Source organism: Aspergillus clavatus, genomic scaffold (assembly GCF_000002715.2).
Source record: "Aspergillus clavatus NRRL 1 1099423829791 genomic scaffold, whole genome shotgun sequence".
Lineage (NCBI taxonomy): Eukaryota > Fungi > Ascomycota > Eurotiomycetes > Eurotiales > Aspergillaceae > Aspergillus > Aspergillus clavatus.
This window is the reverse complement of record NW_001517108.1, coordinates 405,756-428,481: the sequence shown is the minus strand read 5'-3', so window position 1 is coordinate 428,481 and position 22,726 is coordinate 405,756. Positions and strand designations below refer to the sequence as shown.

At 51.2% G+C, this 22,726-nt stretch overlaps 10 protein-coding genes across 10 annotated transcripts, besides 3 other annotated features; 4 read left to right on the top strand and 6 right to left on the bottom strand.

The window, feature by feature from the left end:
* Positions 1-337: 337 nt before the first annotated feature.
* ACLA_069200 (uncharacterized protein) lies at positions 338-1,244 on the top strand (the record flags this gene model as incomplete). The annotated part of the gene is made up of 2 exons (XM_001275317.1): positions 338-587; positions 670-1,244. 2 exons carry the CDS (start codon positions 338-340, stop codon positions 1,242-1,244), a joined length of 825 nt encoding a protein of 274 aa, XP_001275318.1.
* Positions 1,245-1,365: 121 nt separating this feature from the next.
* On the bottom strand, positions 1,366-3,199 carry ACLA_069190 (acyl--CoA ligase; the record flags this gene model as incomplete). The annotated part of the gene is made up of 3 exons (XM_001275316.1): positions 1,366-2,336; positions 2,389-3,024; positions 3,100-3,199. The coding sequence occupies 3 exons, from the start codon at positions 3,197-3,199 to the stop codon at positions 1,366-1,368; spliced, it is 1,707 nt and encodes a 568-aa protein (XP_001275317.1).
* Positions 3,200-4,050: 851 nt separating this feature from the next.
* Positions 4,051-4,071: a microsatellite.
* A 642-nt stretch (positions 4,072-4,713) lies between these two features.
* pex1 (AAA family ATPase peroxin 1) lies at positions 4,714-8,536 on the bottom strand (the record flags this gene model as incomplete). Its single annotated transcript, XM_001275315.1, has 4 exons — positions 4,714-7,940; positions 7,993-8,071; positions 8,124-8,360; positions 8,426-8,536. 4 exons carry the CDS (start codon positions 8,534-8,536, stop codon positions 4,714-4,716), a joined length of 3,654 nt encoding a protein of 1,217 aa, XP_001275316.1.
* Positions 8,537-9,008: 472 nt separating this feature from the next.
* Positions 9,009-11,622, top strand: ACLA_069170 (DNA replication licensing factor MCM7; the record flags this gene model as incomplete). Its single annotated transcript, XM_001275314.1, has 4 exons — positions 9,009-9,320; positions 9,380-9,510; positions 9,565-11,482; positions 11,548-11,622. The coding sequence occupies 4 exons, from the start codon at positions 9,009-9,011 to the stop codon at positions 11,620-11,622; spliced, it is 2,436 nt and encodes an 811-aa protein (XP_001275315.1).
* Positions 11,623-12,073: 451 nt separating this feature from the next.
* Positions 12,074-12,430, bottom strand: ACLA_069160 (putative adhesin; the record flags this gene model as incomplete). Its single annotated transcript, XM_001275313.1, has 1 exon — positions 12,074-12,430. One exon carries the CDS (start codon positions 12,428-12,430, stop codon positions 12,074-12,076), a length of 357 nt encoding a protein of 118 aa, XP_001275314.1.
* Positions 12,431-13,381: 951 nt separating this feature from the next.
* Positions 13,382-14,809, bottom strand: ACLA_069150 (ATP-dependent (S)-NAD(P)H-hydrate dehydratase; the record flags this gene model as incomplete). Its single annotated transcript, XM_001275312.1, has 5 exons — positions 13,382-14,266; positions 14,326-14,358; positions 14,473-14,530; positions 14,585-14,624; positions 14,719-14,809. The coding sequence occupies 5 exons, from the start codon at positions 14,807-14,809 to the stop codon at positions 13,382-13,384; spliced, it is 1,107 nt and encodes a 368-aa protein (XP_001275313.1).
* Positions 14,810-15,505: 696 nt separating this feature from the next.
* Positions 15,506-16,577, bottom strand: ACLA_069140 (uncharacterized protein; the record flags this gene model as incomplete). The annotated part of the gene is made up of 2 exons (XM_001275311.1): positions 15,506-16,522; positions 16,572-16,577. 2 exons carry the CDS (start codon positions 16,575-16,577, stop codon positions 15,506-15,508), a joined length of 1,023 nt encoding a protein of 340 aa, XP_001275312.1.
* A 657-nt stretch (positions 16,578-17,234) lies between these two features.
* Positions 17,235-17,637, top strand: aspf8 (ribosomal protein P2; the record flags this gene model as incomplete). The annotated part of the gene is made up of 2 exons (XM_001275310.1): positions 17,235-17,393; positions 17,461-17,637. The coding sequence occupies 2 exons, from the start codon at positions 17,235-17,237 to the stop codon at positions 17,635-17,637; spliced, it is 336 nt and encodes a 111-aa protein (XP_001275311.1).
* Positions 17,508-17,574: a microsatellite.
* Positions 17,575-17,601: a microsatellite.
* Positions 17,638-18,322: 685 nt separating the features above from the next.
* ACLA_069120 (40S ribosomal protein uS19) lies at positions 18,323-19,344 on the top strand (the record flags this gene model as incomplete). Its single annotated transcript, XM_001275309.1, has 5 exons — positions 18,323-18,340; positions 18,415-18,433; positions 18,645-18,717; positions 18,914-19,210; positions 19,275-19,344. The coding sequence occupies 5 exons, from the start codon at positions 18,323-18,325 to the stop codon at positions 19,342-19,344; spliced, it is 477 nt and encodes a 158-aa protein (XP_001275310.1).
* Positions 19,345-19,968: 624 nt separating this feature from the next.
* ACLA_069110 (S-adenosylmethionine-dependent methyltransferase) lies at positions 19,969-21,891 on the bottom strand (the record flags this gene model as incomplete). Its single annotated transcript, XM_001275308.1, has 3 exons — positions 19,969-20,919; positions 20,983-21,294; positions 21,487-21,891. The coding sequence occupies 3 exons, from the start codon at positions 21,889-21,891 to the stop codon at positions 19,969-19,971; spliced, it is 1,668 nt and encodes a 555-aa protein (XP_001275309.1).
* Positions 21,892-22,726: the final 835 nt, after the last annotated feature.

The following is a 22,726-nucleotide window of genomic DNA, read 5'->3' as shown; positions in this document are numbered from 1 at the left end:
TCCAAGGACATTCCTTAGAATTTATATCCTTCAGCTTTGATGAACGTGACATTGATGGATTACAGCTAGATGCTTTTCTCTCTAGACGACGTAAGCTTGCAAATAACTCTTAGGCACTATGTAGTATTCCAAAGAACTCCAGATCTACGGTATCCCACTACGGAATAATGAATATATCCTCAGATCCTCAAAACAGCCCGCCAAGTCCATGACGACACACATCACCACGACATTATTAATCAAACACTTTACATACAGCATCCCTACAGATCTACTTATTTTAACAACCCCTCCCTCAAAAATGTAATCATCTACATCTCCCATACCATCACCCAAGATGCAAGTCCTCCTCCTCGGCGGCCACGGCAAAATCGCCCAGAAACTGACCCCTCTTCTGCTCGCCCGCGCCTGGAACGTCACCAGCGTCATCCGCAACCCAGAGCACGAGAGCGAGCTCGCCGCCCTCGCCAAAGGCGCCAAGGGCAAACTCAACGTGATAGTCTCCAGCCTCGACGACGTGAAATCCGACGCCGACGCCAAGGCGATCATCGACACCGTCGCTCCGGATTGTGTGGTTTGGTCTGCTGGTGCGACAACACCCCCCTCACATCCTCCATTCCCTATCCCATCGCTGTTATTCTGCTTGTTGCTAACAGAGGATGGGTTCAGGAGCCGGGGGCAAAGGCGGGCCCGAACGCACCTTCGCCATCGACGAGCGCGCCGCAAAGCACTTCATCGCGGCGGCGTTCGCGACGCCGCGCGTCTCCAGGTTCCTGCTTATCTCGTGGCTGGGGAGTCGGCGGGAGCACCCGAGCTGGATGTCGGATGGCGACTGGGCGGCGGTGCGGAATGTGTTTGAGCGCGTGCTGCCGACGTATGCGCAGGCGAAGCTCGAGGCGGATGAGTACCTGACTGCGGTGGCGGCGCGGCGGAAGCACGAGGCCGAGGCGGAGGCGGGGGCGGGGCGGGTGCAGGCGATTTGTCTGCGGCCGGGGACGCTGACGGATGAGCCGGCGACGGGGAAGGTGGAGTTGGGGAAGACGCGGGGGCAGGGGAGTGTGACGAGGGAGGATGTGGCGCGCGTGGCGGATCAGTTGCTTGCGCGGGAGGATACGGATGGCTGGTATGATTTGTTGAACGGAGAGGAGCCGATTGAGCAGGCTGTGGAGCGGGTGGCTAGGGAGAAGGTGGATGCGGTTGAGGGCGAGGATGTGGGTGCTATGGTGAAGCGGTTCTTCCCATAATCGAGGGATGTCAAAAAGCATGGGAGACACCAGGTATGATACTACGGTGGATGATATCGGGTATATTGGTGTATTTACAGAATGCTCGTTGCGAAGGAAGAAACTAAAGTATATGTGTGCATCACAGCTTGGCTTTGGGAGCAGCTGCCCCAAAGGCCTTGCTAGCATCCTCCTTGGCCTGCTTCTTGAGCACCCGACGCAGAATCTTTCCACTGGGACTCTTGGGGATCTCGTCCACAAATCTCACGCCCCCGCGCAGCCTCTTATGGTATGCAACCTTGGCGTCCAGCCACTGGACGATGTTGGTGGCCGCCTGTTCCGCCGTGAGGTTGGAGTTCTTGCTCTTCACGTTTCGCACAATATACGCAAGCGGTACCTCGGTTCCGTGGGCCTCGCTTTCCACACCAAGAACCGCGACGTCATCAACCGATTCATGATCTACCAGAATTCCTTCCAGCTCTGCCGGAGCCACCTGGAAACCCTTGTACTTGATGAGCTCCTTAACCCGATCCGTGATGTAGAAGTTGTTGTTCTTGTCCTGGTAGCCCACGTCTCCTGTCTGGAACCAACCGTCCTCGGAAAGGCAGTTGGCCGTTGCCTCTGGGTTGTTGTGATAGCCCAGGAAAATGTTGGGTCCCCGCAGGTACAGCTCACCCACCTCACCGACGGGCACTTCGCGGGGTTCAGAGCCATCTTCCGGCATAGTCATGTACTTGGCTTCCATGTTGGGCAGCATCTTGCCTACGGAGCCAATGCTGGTGTGCCATTCCTCCCACAGCTGGGTGTGTGTAGTGGGACTGGTTTCGCTGAGCCCATACCCCTGCTTGATCCGAGTCTTGATCCGGTTGTGTACCGCCTCCACAAGCTCCTGCGTAAGCGGTGCAGCACCCGAGTTCATCATCCGAAGACTCGAGAGATCATAGTTATCGACAATGGGGTGCTTGCCCAGCAGCAGGACGACGGGAGGCACGACGTAGCTGAAGGTGATGCGGTAGTTCTGCACATGCGAGCACCATTTCTCGATGTCGAATTTGGGCATGACAATCAACTCGTACCCTTGGTAGATGGTCTGGTGGACCAAACAGGTCAAACCTGATGGCGACTGTCAGCAGAGGACTCTGAACGGCTAGTGGGCACTACTGACCGTAGATATGGTAGAATGGCAGAAACGCCAGGATCCGGTCTCCCTTCCCGTCAGTACCGCCATTCCAGGTCAAATTATTGTTCTCTCCCGCAGCGAGCTGGAGCGAGTTGGCGACAATGTTTCTATGACTCAGCATGACTCCCTTGGGCACTCCGGTCGTCCCCGACGAGTAAACGAGGAATGACAGGTCCGTCGCCGGGTTAATCTTGGCCTTCCGGTACCTGGCCGCCCCGGAAATGTTTCTGATTGAAGAGAAATGCTTGAACTTGGCCTGCGGGTCACGCTCATCACCGATGAGGATGATACGATCTTCTGAGATCCCCGCCTCCTTAGCAGCGGCTGTGGCAGCGGGTAGCAGAGCCATCTGCGTGATGAGCGCCTTGGCCCCCGCGTTCTTCAGCTGGAAAGCTAGCTCTGCCACCGTGTATGCTGGGTTCGCGGGGGACACGACGCCCCCAGCCCAGTGCGTTCCCCATGTCACCGCTGGAGTATCGATGCAATTTGGGGTGAACAAGGCAAGCACGTCTCCCTTCTTCCAATCCAGCACGGCTTTCAGACCTCTGCCGAAAGCGAGAGCTGTTTCCTTTACATCTTGGAATGTATAGAATCGCTTGGTCTCAGCGTCTCTGTAGATGACTAGACAATTGTCAGTTTGAGATACGGGGTTTGCTACGAAAGAATGAAACCAAGCTGCAAATAGTAATTACACACCCTTATCATCTGGAAAAGCCCTGTCCTTGCGCTCAAAAAGAAACGTCCAAAGGTCGACATTTGGAATGTCCATTGAAGGATACGCTGAGGCGACAGGCATCGTGGACTGAATATGCGGGGTTGACAGGGGGGCGAGTGAGGAGAATAAAAACAGCGAAGACTCTGAGAAAAACAAAGAACGGGCGTGACCTCTCTATAAGGTAGGTATGATGCGTCGAGGGAAGATGGAGAGTGATCACAGCAGCTAAAGTTGACTTTCCGTGCTTATCACAGAAGTACCAAGATTAGGACATGGGATGGACAATACCCTGGAGCTAGGTTCATGCAATCGAGGTTATCCGACCAAAGCCTCGGTATTCTCACCGAGGAGTAGCGAATACCCGAAGAGAGGGCCCTTCGCAGCGGCCATTGGCGGCCATCACCTACCTGTCAAGCAACGATGCCACGAGTCCATGACTTAATCTGGCGAAGGATAGACAGCGAGGTTGCAGATCATTTGATCATCTCCATGATGCCTGGATGCCATTCCTACGGAGTAGTATCTTTTATGATCTCGTACGACTATACGGTCAATCATATCCTTCTCGCACTTCGGTATTTCCCATCGCCGACAAGCTTTTGTCCCATCGGGGTTAGTCAGGATGATTAGGATGACTAACAGAGGACCGGTTACTCCATATGGACTATGGAGGAATGAATCCTGCACGGATGTCGTCCATCTGGTTCTAATATAGTTATTTTATATCCAGGTCAAACTGTCACAGAGCCATGAATGATCACTAATCAGTTAGTGTCTATCAGTAATTGCTATATCTACGGTCTTTTGCGCCAGTTCCCATGATTGCGACCTACAATGCACATCCCTGAAAACATGTACATTGAACATGCTCAAAACAGAGCATTTGACTCTGCAACACCGACAAGAAGGAGATCCTATTATTATTATTATTATTCTTCTTCTTCTTCTTCTTCCGATTCCAATCTGTCTGACAATAAAATCCGACCCCAATCCCTCTCATACTCTCTTTTCCTACCGATTCGATGTCCAAACTCCAAGATCCCCTCTCCTCTCCCTAACCACACAGTGCATTTGGATGTTCCAACCCCTCGCTTAGCCGACCAATCACGGCAAGCGGTCAACCACCCACCTTCCCATATAATCCATTGTAATGTCTCCTCTATTGCCTTCGGGCATTTGGTCAATTTGAAACGATACAGAGAAGATTAGCATGGCCCCTGCACTAAGGATGACACGCTCAATCAAAGAGAAGCTACCAGTTTTTTTTTTCATTCTTACCAGGCGAAATTGGAGGTGTTGTGTCATCGCCATGTTGGCTGTGCAGAGGTGTTCCGAGTTCGAGACCGGGGCCTATCGTAGTTTCTCCGCCTTTTTCCTTTTCTTTGTCGTCCTTTCTCTACGACTAGATTGTGCATTGGAATTCAGTACAATATTTTATTTTATTTTTCTTTTTGCACGCAGGATGCCATCATCATGTTCATCATGTAATAATACTCTAGCTATGCGAAAGTTACTGCTCAAAATCCCAGGGCCACGTCTAACACATACATCCACAAAGCGCAAGCGACAAACAACTATACAATTAATACATTCGTCTACATCAGGCTCGTCCGTCCGCCAATCTCACGACCAGCTTCTCCGTTGGGCATCTCGCCATCACGTCCTTCTACAAATTCGCGGTAGATTGCCTGCAACCGCCTGCGTTCGGTATCACTGAGGGAGCTGCGTGTGGTGGTCAGTGATCGCTCCATATGCTCCCACCGGACCACGATCTCCTCGCGCGGCTCCTCGTCTGTCGCCCCATTCGTGGTGGGCGCAGTGGCAGCGCCGGCGGTTCCCTGTTCTATTTGACGTAGACGACGCCGGGCATTCTTGATGGCGTCGATCCGAGCGGCGACAACTGCTGGCGGCGGCATGGATACGGATCCGGCTCTTTGCTCGGATGTCGAATACAAGAATTGGATAAATGATTTGCTGCTGGTGCTTGAGGCTTGCTTGGTGTTGGTCTTCGTTGATGATTTGGTGGTTGCGCCGGGTTGGTCGCCGAGTGCATCGTGGACAGCCTCGAGATGGGCGTTGTAAACCACGGCTTGTAGATCAGCACCGGAGAAGCCCTGGGTCCTCGCCGCGACTTCATCCAAACGGGCAACAACTTCCTGATCCATCGCAAGCTTGGTGCTTACAGCTCGAATGATATCAAGTCGGTCAGAGTGGCTCGGCATGTCGCAGAGCAAAGACTTGTCCAATCGACCTGGGCGAAGCAGTGCAGGGTCAATCAAATCCGGGCGAGAGGTGGCCGCGAGAACATACACGCCCGAAAGACCCTCTGCACCATCCATCTGCGTGAGAAGCTGGTTGACAACGCGGTCTGTAACGCCGGTAGAATCGTGACCACGCTTGGGCGCGATACTGTCGAATTCATCGAAGAAAAGAATGCATGGTCGGGCAGCCTGGGCGCGTTCAAACAGATCACGCACACTCTTCTCACTTGCACCGATGTATTTGTTCAGGATCTCGGGACCCTTGACACTAATGAAATTGAGGCCACACTCGCCCGCAATCGCACTAGCCAAAAGAGTCTTTCCGCAGCCCGGAAAGCCATACAGGAGCAAGCCCGAACGCAGACGCAGAGGACATTGCGCAAAGATAGGCGCGTATTTCGTCGGGTATTGTAGGGTCTCCAACAGCATCTTCCGGGTCTCGTGCAGACCGCCAATAGCTGAGAATGTTGTAGTGGATGAGGTAAGGGTGACATTGCGTAGAGACGCTGGGGTGAAGCCCTTGATAGCGTTTTCAAAGTCCTCGGCCCCGAAAGTGATTGCTTTCGACGCCGCCAGGGTGGCTTGAACAGACCGTATCAGCGCCTCATTTCGTGCCCGAGCGACAAGTAAGACCAGATCGCCAGGCATGTACCCGTCTGTTTTACCCGCCAGGTCGAGGAAGTCAATATCACGCGCTAGTACGAAGCCATCTGCTCCAGCGGAGCTAGGACGGCTCCCCGGATTTGAAGGATCCAGCCAAGAGTCTTGGGTTGACGCGCTTGCAGTTCGTGAATGGCCGTTGGCAAGGCTGCCTGTGGCTCGATCATCACTTGTAAGCTTCTCAAGAACCTTACGACGCCCTTCCTTATCAGGCGCTCTCAAGTGGATGATCTCGCGAACCACATGACCTCCAATAATGACATTGTTCAATGACTCTTTCGATTGTGCCGTCGCCAGCAACACCACTGACGAGTTCATTGAACAGTATTCTCGAACCATCGAACAGATCACTTCACTATTTTGACGGCTACGGCCGTTATCACCGCCCACTTGCAGCTCTGTCTCCACAGGACATAACTTGTCAAGATCGTCCAGAATCACAACAGATTGTCCACCGAGCCGAGCGCACCACGAAGCAGACATGAACAATCGGCTCAGCGTTTCTTTGATGTTTGAGATTCGGGTTTCATCAGTGACAAGTTTTCGGCAGGAGAAATATTTCACATTGAACAAGTGATCCTTTCGCAGCCGGTGACCCAGCAGGTGGCTCAGAGCCGTTTTACCGGAACCAAGACCGCCTGTTATTAAGACAGAAGAGGACTTGGTCAAATTATCGAGAGATTGGGAAATGATCTGGTCGATACTGACCAGATCAGGAATGCTGCTGGGGAGTGGCTCCTCCGTGGGAAGAATGGATTGGCCTGACTCAGCGGGTTTGGGGATCTCGGCCTGTACTTCTAGCGAAAGCTTCGCTTCTGATCCCAACACCCACCCAGACATCTGTTTGGGGGCGTCGGGGCTGCTTTTCAAAGGAGGATCGAACCGGATGATGGCACCATCGAATGTGGACACCGAAGTCTGATTCTCCGACTTCGGTACGATCATACCATCTGTCAACGGTCCCGAGAGTAAGCCGTGATCTGTTCCGGTGCTGCCATAGATCACCTTGATGCGCTCAAGCAGCGCATCCTTGGCAGCTGCGGTATCTGCACCAAACCTGAGCCCGTCCTTCTTTCTCGTTGGATCAGACATGAATGGGTAAATCTTGAGCGTTTTGACAGTCGACCGTGGCAAAGGCGGAGAGGCTGCTTCAACCCGTACTATACCACCAACCATACCTTCAGCACCTAGGGCCGAACATAGCACAGTAGACATGGCGATGTGCTGACTGTCTGGAGAGTCGATCCAGGGAGCTAGTCTAGCCACGAGTTTCGGAGCTGGTAATCCTGCTTCACTCGCCTTCTGTTCCGCTTGAGTCATTTGTTGCTGGGGATCCGGTGGTGCCTTCAACCCCGCGGGCTGGACGATGGTAATGCATGCCCACTTGACGCCACGAAGCTCGCTCGTGGCAAGCATGTCGGGATCAAGCCATACACGAAAACCCTCGTTGGTATCATCTTCGAATTCTCCGTCAAAGTATGGTTCGACCAGTTGGCGATCAACGCCCCGGAAGTAGAGAGCACCTCGATTCGTTGAATCAGAGCGACCGCTTTTTGCTCGCACTGTGCTCCCGTTACTTCTTCCACCAACACTCTTCCGGCTGCTGCCATTCACACTTCGACTATCCCCTCTAGAACTTCTTGAAGTCTTAGGCCGAACCTTCGGGGCAACGATCACTTCTGCATCCGGCGCTATCTTTGCGAATGCTGATGTGTTTGGCGGGGCAGGGGTCAAGGAAGTGATGACGATGTTAGCGGTGGAAGTGGGAGAAAGGTGTAGCGCAAGGGGGTGCATATGTTCAGACTGTGGCGAAGTATACGTAGGATTAGGCAGAGCGCGGATTTGCGACAGGAGATTTAGTTCCAAGAAGTTCGCGTGAAGCTCGATGACTACCAGCCATGCTTGTCAGCAGAGATCATCAATTAGACTCCCCACATAGATGATGGCGCTTACTTTCCCAGTCCTCTGGCGTTAAGGGCTCAATGTTTATCGTATGAGCCACTGGCGGATCAAGGTGTATGTATATCCCAACCTGTGGCCACGTGAGAAATGGGCAATCGATGCTAGGAACAATATAGATTTACCTTCTGTCCCTCTGCAAGGCCCAGGACTCTCGCAAACGTGGTATCTACCTCCACAGTAGAAATATCCTGTTCCCTAGAAGATCCTCCACTGATGCCATTCCGATCAACGACAGGTGCAAGCTTCCGCTTGCTCGGCATTCCCGTCCATCCCAAGTAACATGATCGTTGCGCCGGACTACCATTCGCCTTCACTGACGAGGAACGATATTGGAGTTCAACAATGACATTCTGCGCAGGCTTCTCGCAATACCAGTCAGACACTGAAGAAGAAGAGTATGTAGAGGTAGGAATAGGCGGCTTACAGCGTTGGCATTGACCAGCAGTGAGACAAGTGATGGAGGTAGGTTCACGAGACAGTTCTTCAGAGGTACCAATGCGACTTCGGCCATGCTTGAAGGCTTCCTGAGCGCCATTTTGCGAGCGCAGAGAAAAGACAAGGTTCTGCGTCTCAGGATAGACAAGAAGGGAGCTTCAAGATCTCTGGGGGGAGAAGAGAACACCCACCACACGATAGCATCTCCCCGGACTTGGGTTGACTCCGCAAATCAAATGCCCGCCCAGCGCCGTTCGCCGAGTCGGCCCGCCTGCTGTATTTCGGACCGAGACATTTTCCGCTCCGCCCCACGTGCCATTTCACCTAGTATATTTTGGGACTAGCGCCATTTGAGGAATGGCAGACGCGTCTCTTTCGTGTCGCGACGTGTGTTGCGCCAAAAAGCTGTTGGCGCCAAGGGAGATCCACTAATGGAGTTGCTAAGGAACCAGCCAACCTCACACTGCGATTTCTTCTTGCGTTCCTGGTTGTCGAATATTTGACACTATCCTCATCTCCTCAATTTACGAGCTTTGAAGACTAAGTGAATCGGCTTGATTCATCGCCGCATCATGGCTCTCCTTCAATACCATGCGCCTGTCGACTACGCGGCGCAGTTGGATTCCTTCAAAGACTTCCTGCAACATTTTAAAAGTTTCGAATCGGCTTCGGAAGCAGCTGCCACCGAGGCTATCGAAGATCTGCGCATTGATGAAGATGGCACCAGCGACGAATATGACTTTATGGATGATGTGGATGAGGCAAACGGGGGAGGAGCACGCCGCCGGCGCCGAGAACCGAAGCTCAAATACATGCAGATATTGCAGGACATAGCAGACCGGGAGCGGACGAATGTTTTGATTGAATTGGATGACCTGGCTACAGTAAGATCCAAACTTATCTTTTTTTTCTCTGCGATATCATTTAATCGTGGATGCCGCAGTACGAGAAATCTCTTCCCGAAGACACAGACTTGAAGCTTGTGGAATCCATACAGCAGAACACCAAGCGCTATATCGATGTTTTCTCTCAAGCGGTTGATGCGATTATGCCTACGGAGACGAGGGAGATCACGTAGGTTGAGGCTCCGGAAGTAAAGAAGAGCAATGGCTAATGGTGCGCATCCAGCTTCAAGGACGATGTTCTCGATGTCATTATGTCGCAACGTGAAAAGCGAAATGAGGCCATGGCCATGGCCATGGAGGCCGACGCGGAGGCGGCAGCCACTCCCGCCATGTTTCCTCCCGAATTGACGCGCCGGTACACCCTCAACTTCAAGCCTCTTACTCCATCTGGGTCAAGTAGCGAGCGGGACTCCAAGGCCCTTGCCGTTCGAAATGTGCGCGCAGAGCATCTGGGTAGCCTGATCACAGTTCGCGGCATCACTACCCGAGTGTCGGATGTCAAGCCATCGGTTCAGATCAACGCTTATACTTGTGACCGGTGCGGATGTGAGGTGTTCCAGCCAGTGACCACCAAACAATTCCTTCCAATGACGGAGTGCTTGTCACAGGAATGTAAGCAGAACAACTCGAAGGGTCAACTGTTTCTTTCCACTCGTGCTTCGAAATTTGTTCCATTCCAGGAGGTAAAAATCCAAGAGATGGCAGATCAGGTTCCCGTCGGTCATATCCCACGCACGCTCACCATCCACTGCCATGGAAGTCTAACACGACAGCTCAATCCGGGTGATGTTGTTGATGTCGCCGGCATTTTCCTTCCCACTCCCTATACTGGATTCAGAGCTATCCGCGCCGGCCTTCTCACAGATACATACATGGAAGCCCAACATATTACACAACATAAGAAATCCTACAATGACCTCGGCATGGACAGTCGGACGCTGCGCAAGATTGAACAGTACCAGAAGTCCGGAAATATGTACGAATACTTGTCCCGTTCAATTGCTCCCGAAATCTACGGTCATCTGGACGTGAAGAAGGCTTTGCTGCTCCTGCTGATTGGAGGTGTAACGAAGGAGATGGGTGACGGCATGCATATTCGTGGTGATATCAACATTTGCCTTATGGGTGATCCTGGTGTTGCCAAATCGCAGTTGCTGAAATACATTACCAAGGTTGCCCCACGTGGTGTTTATACGACTGGACGAGGCAGTAGCGGCGTTGGTCTCACAGCTGCAGTCATGAGAGATCCAGTCACGGACGAGATGGTGCTGGAGGGAGGTGCTCTGGTGCTCGCAGACAATGGTATCTGCTGTATTGATGAATTCGACAAGATGGACGACTCTGACCGAACCGCGATCCACGAAGTGATGGAACAACAGACAATCTCGATCTCCAAAGCGGGTATTACAACAACGCTTAATGCTCGCACTTCCATCCTGGCAGCAGCCAACCCGCTTTATGGGCGGTATAACCCACGGGTCTCTCCAGTTGAGAACATCAATCTGCCCGCTGCTTTGCTCTCGCGTTTCGACATCATGTTCCTCATCCTTGATACCCCATCGCGCGACGCAGACGAAGAGCTGGCCAACCACGTTACGTACGTCCACATGCACAACAGGCATCCTGAGACAGAGGACGCTGGTATCATGTTCACTCCCCACGAAGTTCGTCAATACATTGCCAAGGCGCGCACATATCGACCGGTGGTGCCCTCGTCAGTTTCCGATTATATGGTCGGGGCTTACGTGAGAATGAGAAAGCAGCAAAAGAGCGATGAAGCCAGCAAGAAGCAATTTTCTCATGTAACACCACGTACCCTACTTGGCGTCGTTCGTCTCTCGCAAGCTCTTGCCCGCCTTCGCTTCAGCGAGGAAGTGATCAGAGAGGACGTCGATGAGGCGCTGCGCCTGGTTGAGGTCAGCAAGGCATCATTGGCCAATGATGGCCATTCTGGCGTGGACCAAAGCCCCAGCAGTAAGATTTACAACCTGGTCCGTGGCATGCGGGAGAGCGGTGCTGCAGCTGTCGGAGACGGCGAAGAGGGTGAACTCAGCATGAGAAGGATTCGGGAGCGTGTTTTGGCCAAGGGATTCACTGAGGATCAGCTCACGATGGCGATCGACGAATACGAGGAGCTTAATGTAAGTGGTGTCAGCATTCATTGGCGCAGAAAGCGGCTTATGCTAACACCTTTCTTTCTCTACAGGTCTGGCAAGTCGTTAACAACGGAACGCGCCTCATTTTCCTGGATCTTGGCGATGACGAGGCAATGGATATCTAAGGGGCATTGGGATGACAATAATCCCGCCTATTCGAAATATAATGACTGAATTGTGTTGCATCGTTCTGTGTTAACTGTCCCAGCCGCTTTCTGCTTGGATTAGTTATTGTTCGTACACATGAGCAAGAGCATGGAATTTGTGTGTAAAATTCCTTGATGATGGGTAGAATTTGGGAATTGGTGTTACGGTGTATATCATTTCTTGAAAGTGCTGGGTACGAATCAACTTCTAATGCCATCTTTCGAATGACCAACGATCTACCACAGGGAATCTACTGGATAAGTACTATATTGCAGAAGGATCACATTGTAAAGGAGCGTTTACATAAGTCGCGCACAGTATGATGACCATATAGACCTCCAAAGGAATGTAGCCCTCCATTTCCCCAGTCCTCCCAAATGTACAACACCAAGCTCAACAGAACCCCAAGCTTATATCATGAGCCGCAGCTCAAACAGCGCACTTGTCATAGATTGGAATCTCCACACAGAGATCCGGGCTCGCTCCGTAGGGGTTGTCGCAGAGGGTGTTGCACTCGGTGCTCTCTGGCGTGAAGACCAGGAACTGGTAGTGGGGAACCTTGAGACGGAACTGCTTGGCGATGTCCTTGTTGTTGGGCGAGGCCTTGTAGCCGGCACGGCAGGCGCAGTGGAAGCGGGTGCCTGTGTTGATGCACGAGGTGGTGATGTCGCAGTGGTTCTGGCCGGAGAGGGGATTGCAGGTTCCGCAGGTTGGAGGGAGGGCTGTGGAGTAGACGAGGGAAACAGAGGCGAGGAGGACGGAGGTGATGATGGAAACGGTCTTCATTGTGGCGGTAGAGGAGGAAGGATAGTTTGGTCTGGTAGGATGGTTTGGTATTGGTATGTTCTTCTTCTTTGAGACGAGGAGAGAGTTGGTTCAGGATCGAGTATGGCTCCCTCCTCTTCCTCCTCTCCCTTTATATACCCTTTTCCCACGCTCAGGCTAAGATCGAGCCTTCCATGTAGAACAACATGCTTTACAGCAACGGGGATACGGCGCCCTCAGCCCTTCGAGGCACTGCAATTGTTACCCCACCAGTAAACTCGGCCAGGTCCTCAGATTCCATGTCATAAGGTGTAGATGGTTGAATCCAGTCAGCAACAAAGAGTGACTCTTGAGACATGTCTCTCAGTTGTACAAAGAGGTGCTTCTGTGACTGTTACCGCAGCCTTTCCCATGCCTCAACTGCATCTGACTGAGCATGTTTCGAGCCACGGCGCGGTGGGATTGGTGGTAGCAATACGAGCTCCGGAACATGAGCAGGATAAGAACAGTGGATATTAAGGCACCCCCCCGCAAAAGAGATCTGACGTATCGAGTTCAGCCCGCGCGGTGAAGACGCAGGGATACCCGTTAGAATGGACGGAGGTCATCAAAGTCGGGGCAACATCCCCATGGGCGTTGTGGTCAGGCAGAAAGACATGGCTGGTATTGGTTGTGTCCGGGACATATTTAGCATCGGCATAGTCAATGTGTCTTGAACTAACCATTCGAACTCGCTATCAGTGGACATACTTTAGAGATCGGCGTATATGACAGAATTCCAGTACTACTATTAATAGTACGAAGGCAAATGTGTATAGTACCAAGCATTCGACCACTTTCCATAGCCTCTGGTTTCAAACGAATGGAAATCACATGAGCTGCACATGGAATGATCACCATGTCGTTATTCATTCATCAATATAGCTGTCCTTGTATGTAGAGATACAAGCTGTGAAGGCACCAGGCAGAAGCCTACAGATGGGTTTTCGAACCCTCCGGTTCACCAATCAAAGCCAAAAAGCTCTCGTACACCTCGTCTGTCAGATCACTGGCCTGCAAACTTCTGCCCTTGGCATTGAATGCTCGCCGAGAGCACTCTCGAGTGATTCCGCTGCCTGCCCATGCAGCCAGAAGCAGGGTTGTGACTGGCGACATTCTTAGGTTGGGTGTTTCGATCTCTGTCATTACATCCTGCTTCGTCTGCGCCTCCTTCGGGTTTTCCTGCTCGCCTGAATCCCAGAGCTTGTTGTGGTAAGCAGCCCTCCAGGCTAGCAGTGTGCCCAATGATCCCGTGAGCGTGTCTCCCTGCCCGCCACTGCGCTTCAAGCCACCCTTTAGATCAGAGACGATACTCGTCACACCATTCGAAATCACATCGTGTGGCCCCTTCTGAATGATAGTCACGCCACCCAGGGCCTGTGAAAGCTGCTCACAAGCTCGAGTTTCCTTGCTTGTCTTGTCTCCTTCATCCGGCTCAGAGGCAATTTGAGCTTGACTGGGAACGTCAATCCCGAGTGCCTTGGCTAGTCGGCTGAACTCCATGACATTAGGGGTCAAGATACAGTTTTTGTATCCCTTAACTAGATCAAGATCCTCCGTCACTAGAAGCAGACCGTCTGCATCTAGAACAAAGGGTATCGAGCGAGACCGCGCCTCCTTCATGACTTCTGTCACCACTTTCAGAGTGACTCCATCGCGACCCAGCCCCGGACCAATCACTATGGCATTCAAGCGAGGGAGCATCGCAATAATGGGACTAGCAAGCGCGGGAGCGTCGATGGACTCGGGGTTCTTGACCGATTCGGTGCTTGGAAGTAATGGGTGAACCATGAGATTCGGAGAGTAGGACTTGATAACCTAGGCATCCAGGTTAGTCCGAAGATACTGAGCCTCCTTTGAGTAACAAACATGCATACCGTAGCTGCAGATCTCTCGCAAATGACGTGACTCTATGTTTTGTTACCATAGTGGCCTCTATTGACAGTGTGGACTGATTCGTCTTACCATGTCGCATCCTGCATTGTAATTGTCCGTCAATACTGATCATTAAGCGGGCTTCCCGCGAGGAACATACCTAATCGCGCCGATGCCATCGATGAGAAGTAAGGAGCTCCTGTATAGCTTTATCGCTATTTAGTACAAGCTGTTGGGACAGCCACGGGTCCGTTAACCTACTCCAAAGAGCCTCCGATAACCGCGACACGTCCATGCTGTCCTTTGCTCAGAGTCAGCAACAGACCAGTTCTTGAGTGAATATTCCTCTGATTTGTCCTGGAAGCATTGCAAAGATCTGTCATGCACTCACATACCTTTGTGAAATTTGTCTACCAGAGGAGGCACAATCTTGCGCACTTTCTGGAATAAGACCTTTGACGAGGTTGACACATGTACTGGCTCCATGTTGGATATGCACTTCTGTACTAAATAGGAGAGAAGAGAAATAGTCAATCAACAATGGCAACAATTTCAATGTCTATCTTTCATATATGTATGGGAGAATAGTTGCAACAGTCGTCCTGCCGTCTCGAGGCGAACGGAGTCGGCGTGGTGGGTGATGTCACAGCGTTATCAGGTGGGGCATCTCCAAAACAGCTGCGAACACGCAACAACATGGAAGAAGAACTAGTTCATCGAGAAGGACAACGATGAATTGAAACCATAAGTGATTCTTGCACTAGTTTGATTATTAGATATCATGTCTTATCTATCTAGCTAACAGGGACAAAGAAGATGTAAGGATGACGCCCGCTCTTTGCAAGTCAAGAATAAAATTTCAGATAAAAAGACACATGGACCACATAAAATCAAATCAGCGAGGAAAAAGAGACGACCGATGCGTCCTCTATCGATAGCTCGACGCTCGTTATTATCAGATGCTATCAGAAACCATGAAAATGCAACGCCGTGACTAGGAAATAAGAAGATAAGAGAACACAAGGATGGACACGAAGGAAAGAGAAGGATCGAATGTAATATGCAACCACGGGTATTCCTCGCTGATGCTCCGTATGCAAATGACTAAGGAAATTGTGCTGTTGACACTTGACAGAAGGTATGTAGGTTCGCCGGAATGATGGGAGTAACCGGAGCTTATTATTATCTTCGCCTCGAGACCAATGCTGCAAGTTTCTTCTGGCGCTCAAGCTTTGCCTGTTTCGCTGCAAGCTCTGCTCGCAATTCTTCTTCATCTTCCTTCCTGGCGAATTTCAAGGCAGCAGCCTCTTCCTCCTCTACATCATCGTAGCCAGCCTCCATGTCGGAGGATGCCGAGTAATAGTCGTCGTATTCTTCGGCATACTCGCCCTCATCTTCCTCATCCGTTCCAAGATATTCATTCATTCTGGATCGCTTGCTAGCTCGAGACCTCGCTCTTGGTTCGCTCGAACCGCGTCGACTTGGCAAACCAGCTGTTCCTCGGTATTCCGGCACAGCCGAAGTCGGCGTCGGTCGTGCTGTGCCCTTGTAGGCTAACTCTTCGGCCTCGCGCTTTTTGCCAAGTTTGCTATCACCAAGCTTGCCCGCAACTGCGCCGCTGGAGGCGACGCCGGTTTTCTTTGCGGCTCGTGGATCTCTTTCCTTTGTTTGCGCTTCTATTGCTCGTTTTTTGCGCTCCATTTTACTGAGTTTCTCCTTGGTAACAGCCTGATGTCTGAACATGCCGACCTGAGTAGGGGCTTTGGTTTGCGCTTCTTTCGCCTTCATCATGATATCGGCAAAGGATCCCGGAGGAGGGGGCTTTGAAGAGACCGGTGCCGTCTTCTGAGTAGCTGCTGCAGTGCTACTTGTCGTCAGCTTCCTGGAGGCGGGAGTAGCAGCCGGGCGAGACTTCAGAGCCGTAGAGGCATTGACAGGTTTCGCTGTAGCGGGTTTGCTGGATGTCTGGGAGACAGGCTTGGTGGGGCGACGCAGCTGATCTTCAGCTTTTCGTTTGATTCCAGCAGCAACATTTGCCTGTCCGGTAGAGTTGACACGGGCCCCATTACTTGGCTTTCGTACTTCAGTTCTGACGTTTGAGGAGGAGACAGGCGGTGCTGGAGATCGAACTGGAGGGGGAGGCGCGATGCGGGCAGGTTTGCCCGTCTCAATGGACGAGAGGACGGAGTCAAGGAACTGCTAGAACGTTAGAACCCATTAACGCTGAAAACTCAAACGAACAACTGACACTCATGGTGGTCGCTTGGTTACCCAAGAAGACTCTGAAAAGTAAAGCTTGGGGTAACGAGATAGGAGATACTGATAAGGTAGTTTCACCGTCGGTGGTTAGTGTGACGGGGTAACTTCATGACTTCGTGAGTGGCGAAACTGAGAGACAGGAGAAGGATCAAGGAGTGAATACGCATTAACCTCCCCACCTCCGCTGAGACAAAAATGGCGTGTAGAAGATGTCCACTGGATGAGACAGTGTCGGGAAAAAAGGGAAACACAGATGCCAGCAGACTGTCTTCTAGAAGCAGCCAGTCACGTGAGACATCACTTGGGAAGTGTAACTTGGAGAGAAGCGCCTGCGCCACAGACGCTCGCTTAGCTCAGTAGCTTCTAACGCTCTAGCCACAACCCACCAGCCGCACCGCACTTTTCTCGAGATTTTGAGGATCGGATTCAACACTTCTTACTTTCCCCTAACCACTTCGCTAAATCTTTCAGCGAACTCGACGTCTCAGTCTCCGCCCAACTTGCGGTTAAATCGATTGATTCTCGTGTTCGATATATCTCATTAAACCCAGTACGTATTTCCAGTCCAGCGTCTTGTTGACAAACGATCATCTTTGTCGCATCTTGAAATTCGTCTAACAGCAATTTTTTTTCTCCAATCAACAGATTCAAAATGAAGCACCTCGCCGCTTACCTCCTCCTCGCCCTTGGTGGCAACGCCAGCCCCTCCGCTGCTGATGTTAAGGAGGTTCTCTCTTCTGTCGGCATTGATGCTGATGAGGAGCGCCTCAACAAGCTCATTGCTGAGCTCGAGGGCAAGGACCTTCAGGAGGTTAGTTTTGCGCTGGTCTACGAGAGGAAGATTGTGACAAGATGCTAACGGAAAATTTCTTCAACAGCTGATTGCTGAGGGTTCCACCAAGCTCGCTTCCATTCCCTCCGGCGGTGCTGGTGGTGCTGCCCCCGCCGCTGGCGGTGCTGCCGCCGGTGGTGCTGCTGAGGCCGCTCCCGCTGAGGAGAAGGAGGAGGAGAAGGAGGAGTCCGACGACGACATGGGCTTCGGTCTCTTCGACTAAGCGCATCAATATATACCAGCGCAACAAAAATCATGAGTCTTGGTGGAGGAAAGGAAATCTGGCTGTCATTTTCAGTATGGGGAGTAGACCCGCCCATTTGTGCTGTCAAGCCTGTGTGTCTTCGGGCTTTGTGGATGCAGTTACGATTATGCATATGAGAGCTGGAAAGAGCTTTTAGCCAATACAGATTATCTGACCTCTATCATCTCATTTCTGTGTCCTGAGTAAATTTGCGCATGTAAGCTGAATTCTCCGATAGTATACCTTAGTCTGATGGCTGGAGATTTGATGAGAATCGTGGGGGACATGTGCACTGAGTCTATCTAGCTCCTGTCGTCATTCTATCACCTTTCGACTGAACATTTAATCGTTGCGTAGATTCATCAGTAAATCGATATGTAAATCGATATCAATTGACGGTTTATCGCCGTGATAGACTTGATGCCTGAAAAATAAGGTGTAAGGCGGAGAGATCCAATTTGAACCCGATACGGACTAGTAAGTTAGGGTTTGACCTAGTCCGGTCGCTTAGGCGAGCCCTGCAGCCCACCTCCCCGTCCGTAATAGGAGCACAAGATTAGCCCCGACGAACGTCCTTCAGCGACAAGACACGACACGACAATCCTATTCCCTTCGCTTTTCGAGTACCGTTCGGAAAGCGACCTTGAGAGGAACATCCGCAAAAATGGCTGACATCGAATACGTGAGTGATCTTTTGGACATATACTCTCTATATATACTTGGATAGGAAAACTAATGTGAAATCTTTGTCTGCAGAACGCCGAGGAGGCTGCCGGTACGTTATCATCGCTGAAACCTTCCCTTCCATCCCTGTGATCCTCTACAACATGCGCGGTGTTTATGTGAACGCTTTTTTTTTGAGTCGGGATATTGCGAGAAAAATTCGGGATTCGGGATGGACTTTGGACGTCAGGGATGAATGAGGAGGAATACGATCATCGAACATGCAGACACACATCAATGAAAGAAGGGTCGCGCTGACACAGATTTCCGCCGAACAGAGATCAAGAAGAGAAGACAGTTCCGCAAGTTTTCCTACCGCGGAATTGACCTCGACCAGTACGTTCCAGCGATATCCCTTACAACAATTCTATGACCTGCCAATCAACCGACTCCGAACGAGCGATGCCATCGAGTATAACATCTTGTTCTTGTCGATATCTTGTCGGAGTCGGGTGTTTGATGCAAGGACCAGGATTGTTGGAAAAAATTACTTTCGCAGAAAAATATATGTCTGACATACGACGTGCCACAGGCTCCTCGACCTCTCCTCCGAACAGCTCCGTGATGTCGTCCACGCCCGCGCCCGCCGCAGGTTCAACCGCGGTCTGAAGCGCAAGCCCATGGGCCTGATCAAGAAGCTCCGCAAGGCCAAGCAGGAGGCCAAGCCCAACGAGAAGCCCGATCTCGTCAAGACTCACCTCCGTGACATGATCATCGTCCCCGAGATGATCGGCAGTGTCGTCGGTATCTACTCCGGAAAGGAGTTCAACCAGATTGAGGTCAAGCCCGAGATGGTTGGCCACTACCTCGGTGAATTCTCCATCACATAGTACGTTTTACTCTCATTGCCCCCCGCGGTGGAAAAATCACGCAGATTTCTAACAACCCTCCAGCAAGCCCGTCAAGCACGGTCGTCCCGGTATCGGTGCCACCCACTCTTCTCGTTTCATTCCCCTCAAGTAAAGAAGAAAAGCTTTCTGGAGGTGTCGCGTGGAGGATCGGGGCGTACGGATGTGCTGGGAGAACAAAAAAGGGATGGATACCATTTGCGTATATCTGGATTCATCAAGTTTGTATGTCGCGTGCGGGTCAGCTGTTTGCATCTCAATATAAGATCTTGTCGCCATAACGAACCCCGGACCAAGCGGGATCTCCAGACTCATGATGATGAAGTTTTCCACTCCGTGTCTGCTTCGGCGGAGGCAAAGGGCTTTTTTACCTGTTCCCTAAAGCTAGTTAGGCAAGGAAGTCTAATTTACGAAGTCGTATCGTTACGTGTGCTGCATTTGTGTCATTGTACTCGGCAAAGATGTCTTTCGGGTTGGAAGCCGTCGATTCGTAGATGCATGGTTTAAGGCAAGTAGTGCAGTAGATAGCAATGTCTGGCGGACAACTACTTAGCCTTTTATAGTTGTTCACTTGTGTCTGTTTGGTTCTAGATTCACGGTTCATTCTCGTACCTAGTGTATACATCACGGTCACCGGATTGGCAGTACACAACTGCTCTTCGCTATTATAACTTGATGACATATGCGTTCCTAGATTGCATGTCTCGCATGTCCCATCTCTCTAATACTGCCCTATGGTTTACTGATCCTGCTCCCGTTCCCGCCTCAACTCACTAGCAATGATGTTGTCTATTCGCTTCCATATGCTGCGTATCATTCCAACCAGGTTGCCGTACGATTCCTTGGGAACGCTCTGATAGATGGGCATTGCTGCGTCTTCGAACGCCCTTCGAACGATTTTTTTGAATGACGGCACGGTGCAACCACTCGAAAGATTATCCATGAGCTGGTAAAGAACAGAATGCGCGATCAAGGCGCACATCTCCCGCTCAAACGTAACCACCTCATGCGATTTCGGTTCATTCGGCTGCGCCAAATTGATGGCGATCATGGCCACGGCCCAGGCGTGCAGCTGGCGTACGGGATGTCGCACGTCCGGGTAAAGAATGGGATCCGTGAGCCGATAGCGGATGAGCGCTTGCACAAGTGCGGTGTGTAGGGAGCCCTGGCAGAGCAGACATGTGATCAGCTCGTCTCGCATTGCAACCAACGGTTGTCGGGTGATTGGCCATGCATGGCCGAGCATTTCCCGCATAGCTTGCTGGAGATTCGACAGGGAGTCTTTTGACTCGTGCCTTGATCCGCCCTCCGTAGTAGAGGTGGCATTGACGAGTTTGAATCCTTGGACCTGCAGGCGCTCGACTGCATCTTGGTCTTGCGGATCCCCTGGGAAGACATCCTCACGTCCGTTTGCGCCTTGTTGGCATTTTGAGCACCGGCAGGTGAAATAGTAGCGATCCGAGAGCTCCTTCTGGCGGATTTTATACGGGTTTGTGGTGTCCACATATGTGATAAATATCTGTTCGCCCTTTTTGATGGGATGCAGAGCTTTAACGTGGAGTCTATCGTCGTCAAAAGCTACTGTCGCGTTGTAATCGCAGCTGTGGTTCATCAGGGCCGCGTAGGGGTGCATATAGATTCCCAGACGTTCGTCCATGACATTGTCAAAGTTGAAAGAGTTCACATCAAGCTTGGGAGGGTCAGCTCTCGGTTGCTTCTAATATCATAGATGAAGAACACACTCTCGGCTTACCTTTGCCGCATACTCAGCAATCAAACTCTCATCCATGGCACAGCCAGAGTAATTCTTCACGGCTTTTGCTGTCAGCAATATACGCTCCCACTGGTCCTTGTCTCCATTCGCATTCCGTATACAGACATCTTTCATGTGGCTCTCAAGGCCCTTGAAAAGTTCCATTTCCCCAGCGGGGTATCTGCCACGCTCGCTAAGCATAACCATCCGGAGAATGGCTCTGGCATTATTGGGAAGGACTCGAGGCTTCAGGTTCTGGAAGATCCGGCATTCGAGCGAATGAAAAAGTTTCCAGTCCTTCGCCTGGCAAGTCTAGGGAAGTTAGTACGGCAACCACACAGTGAAGGACTGAAAATGAGCTGGGAAGGTATATGAAGACCCGCGCGTCGATTTCAGCGCAAAACCATCACGACCTCGCCAATTGGATGCATGTCTCAATCACAGTCAAGCACACATCATCCAACGACAGACGAAAAGCACACACATACAACCATTTCAACTCACCTTATTACAGTACTTCACCACCCGGCACCCCGTACACGCCTTCAACTCAACGGCTTCCTGCCGATTCGCATGAGCCCCAAGGCATCCAGAGCACTTACTCTCCAATTGCGCGGTATCCAGAACCGCCACGAACGGCTTCTGGATCAACACCACCGTCTCCCCCGGCTGGATATCCTTAGAGGCGAACAGTCCCGTTCCAGAACCCGGAGACGGCCCGGTTGTGGCTTTGGTGTAGACCGAAGGGATAGGGTTCTCGAATCCTCCTCTCGTGACGTCCTCATCGTACTGCTCGAGACCTTGGTTTCGAGACGATGGATCGAGGAGACAGGCGAGGAGATTCTCGTTTATGAGGTCTTCGGGAACTTTGAGACCGGGTTCTCTCTGTAGGTCTTGGACTGTGGACATCTTGACAGGTGGGGCGGTTGGCGTGTAAAATGATGCGAAGTATATGAGGAAAAATATTAGTTTTTTTTTTTTTTTTGCTTCAAGTTGGTAGATGATTCCGTCAATGCGGCAAGATTCTCCCAGCGTGGAATGCAAGACTTAGGAGAGATGGTCCAAGGGAACTCGAACGACAGTCCGGTTCGACAGTTTGTATACAAAGTGCCATTCAACACAACCACCTCGGGACCTCTCAGAGATTTAGAGATTTAGCTATTTGCCGTTTAGGGTGTTGACTTCCTCCATGCAAAACCCAAGTATTGAAAGATCTTGATGGCCTGAGTCTTTTTTCTCTCCTTTTTTCATCTTATTTCGACCAATGTATAGTGTCGGTACAAGCAATGGAGTCTCTTGCAATCTCTCTAACAACATCTCCTAGGCCCTCATATCAGAAAATAACTGGTATCACGTGGTTTTGCCCATTGCGAATTTCGATATAAAACAAAGTCCACAGCTATGATAGATGCACTTGACTTGAAGAGGATGAGATTGATGAGATAGTTGATATACTTATAAATACATACATTTCGAATCGTAGCATAACATACAGACCAACCCAACAGGAGACGAAAGTAAAAGCCGATTCAATATTCTTTTCTCGCTCAAGCACATAGCCTGCCTACACAAAACCATGAAAGAATAGAAACCAAGAAGAACAAGAAGATATAGAACACCACAGCACGACCATAATCCTCATGTCGCCTTCACGTGCGAGAGACGGAACCCGAATGCCAGGTCCAGACCAGGAGCATAAAAGTTTATCAACATGAAGCCGCATCCGCTACGCCAAACAGAACGG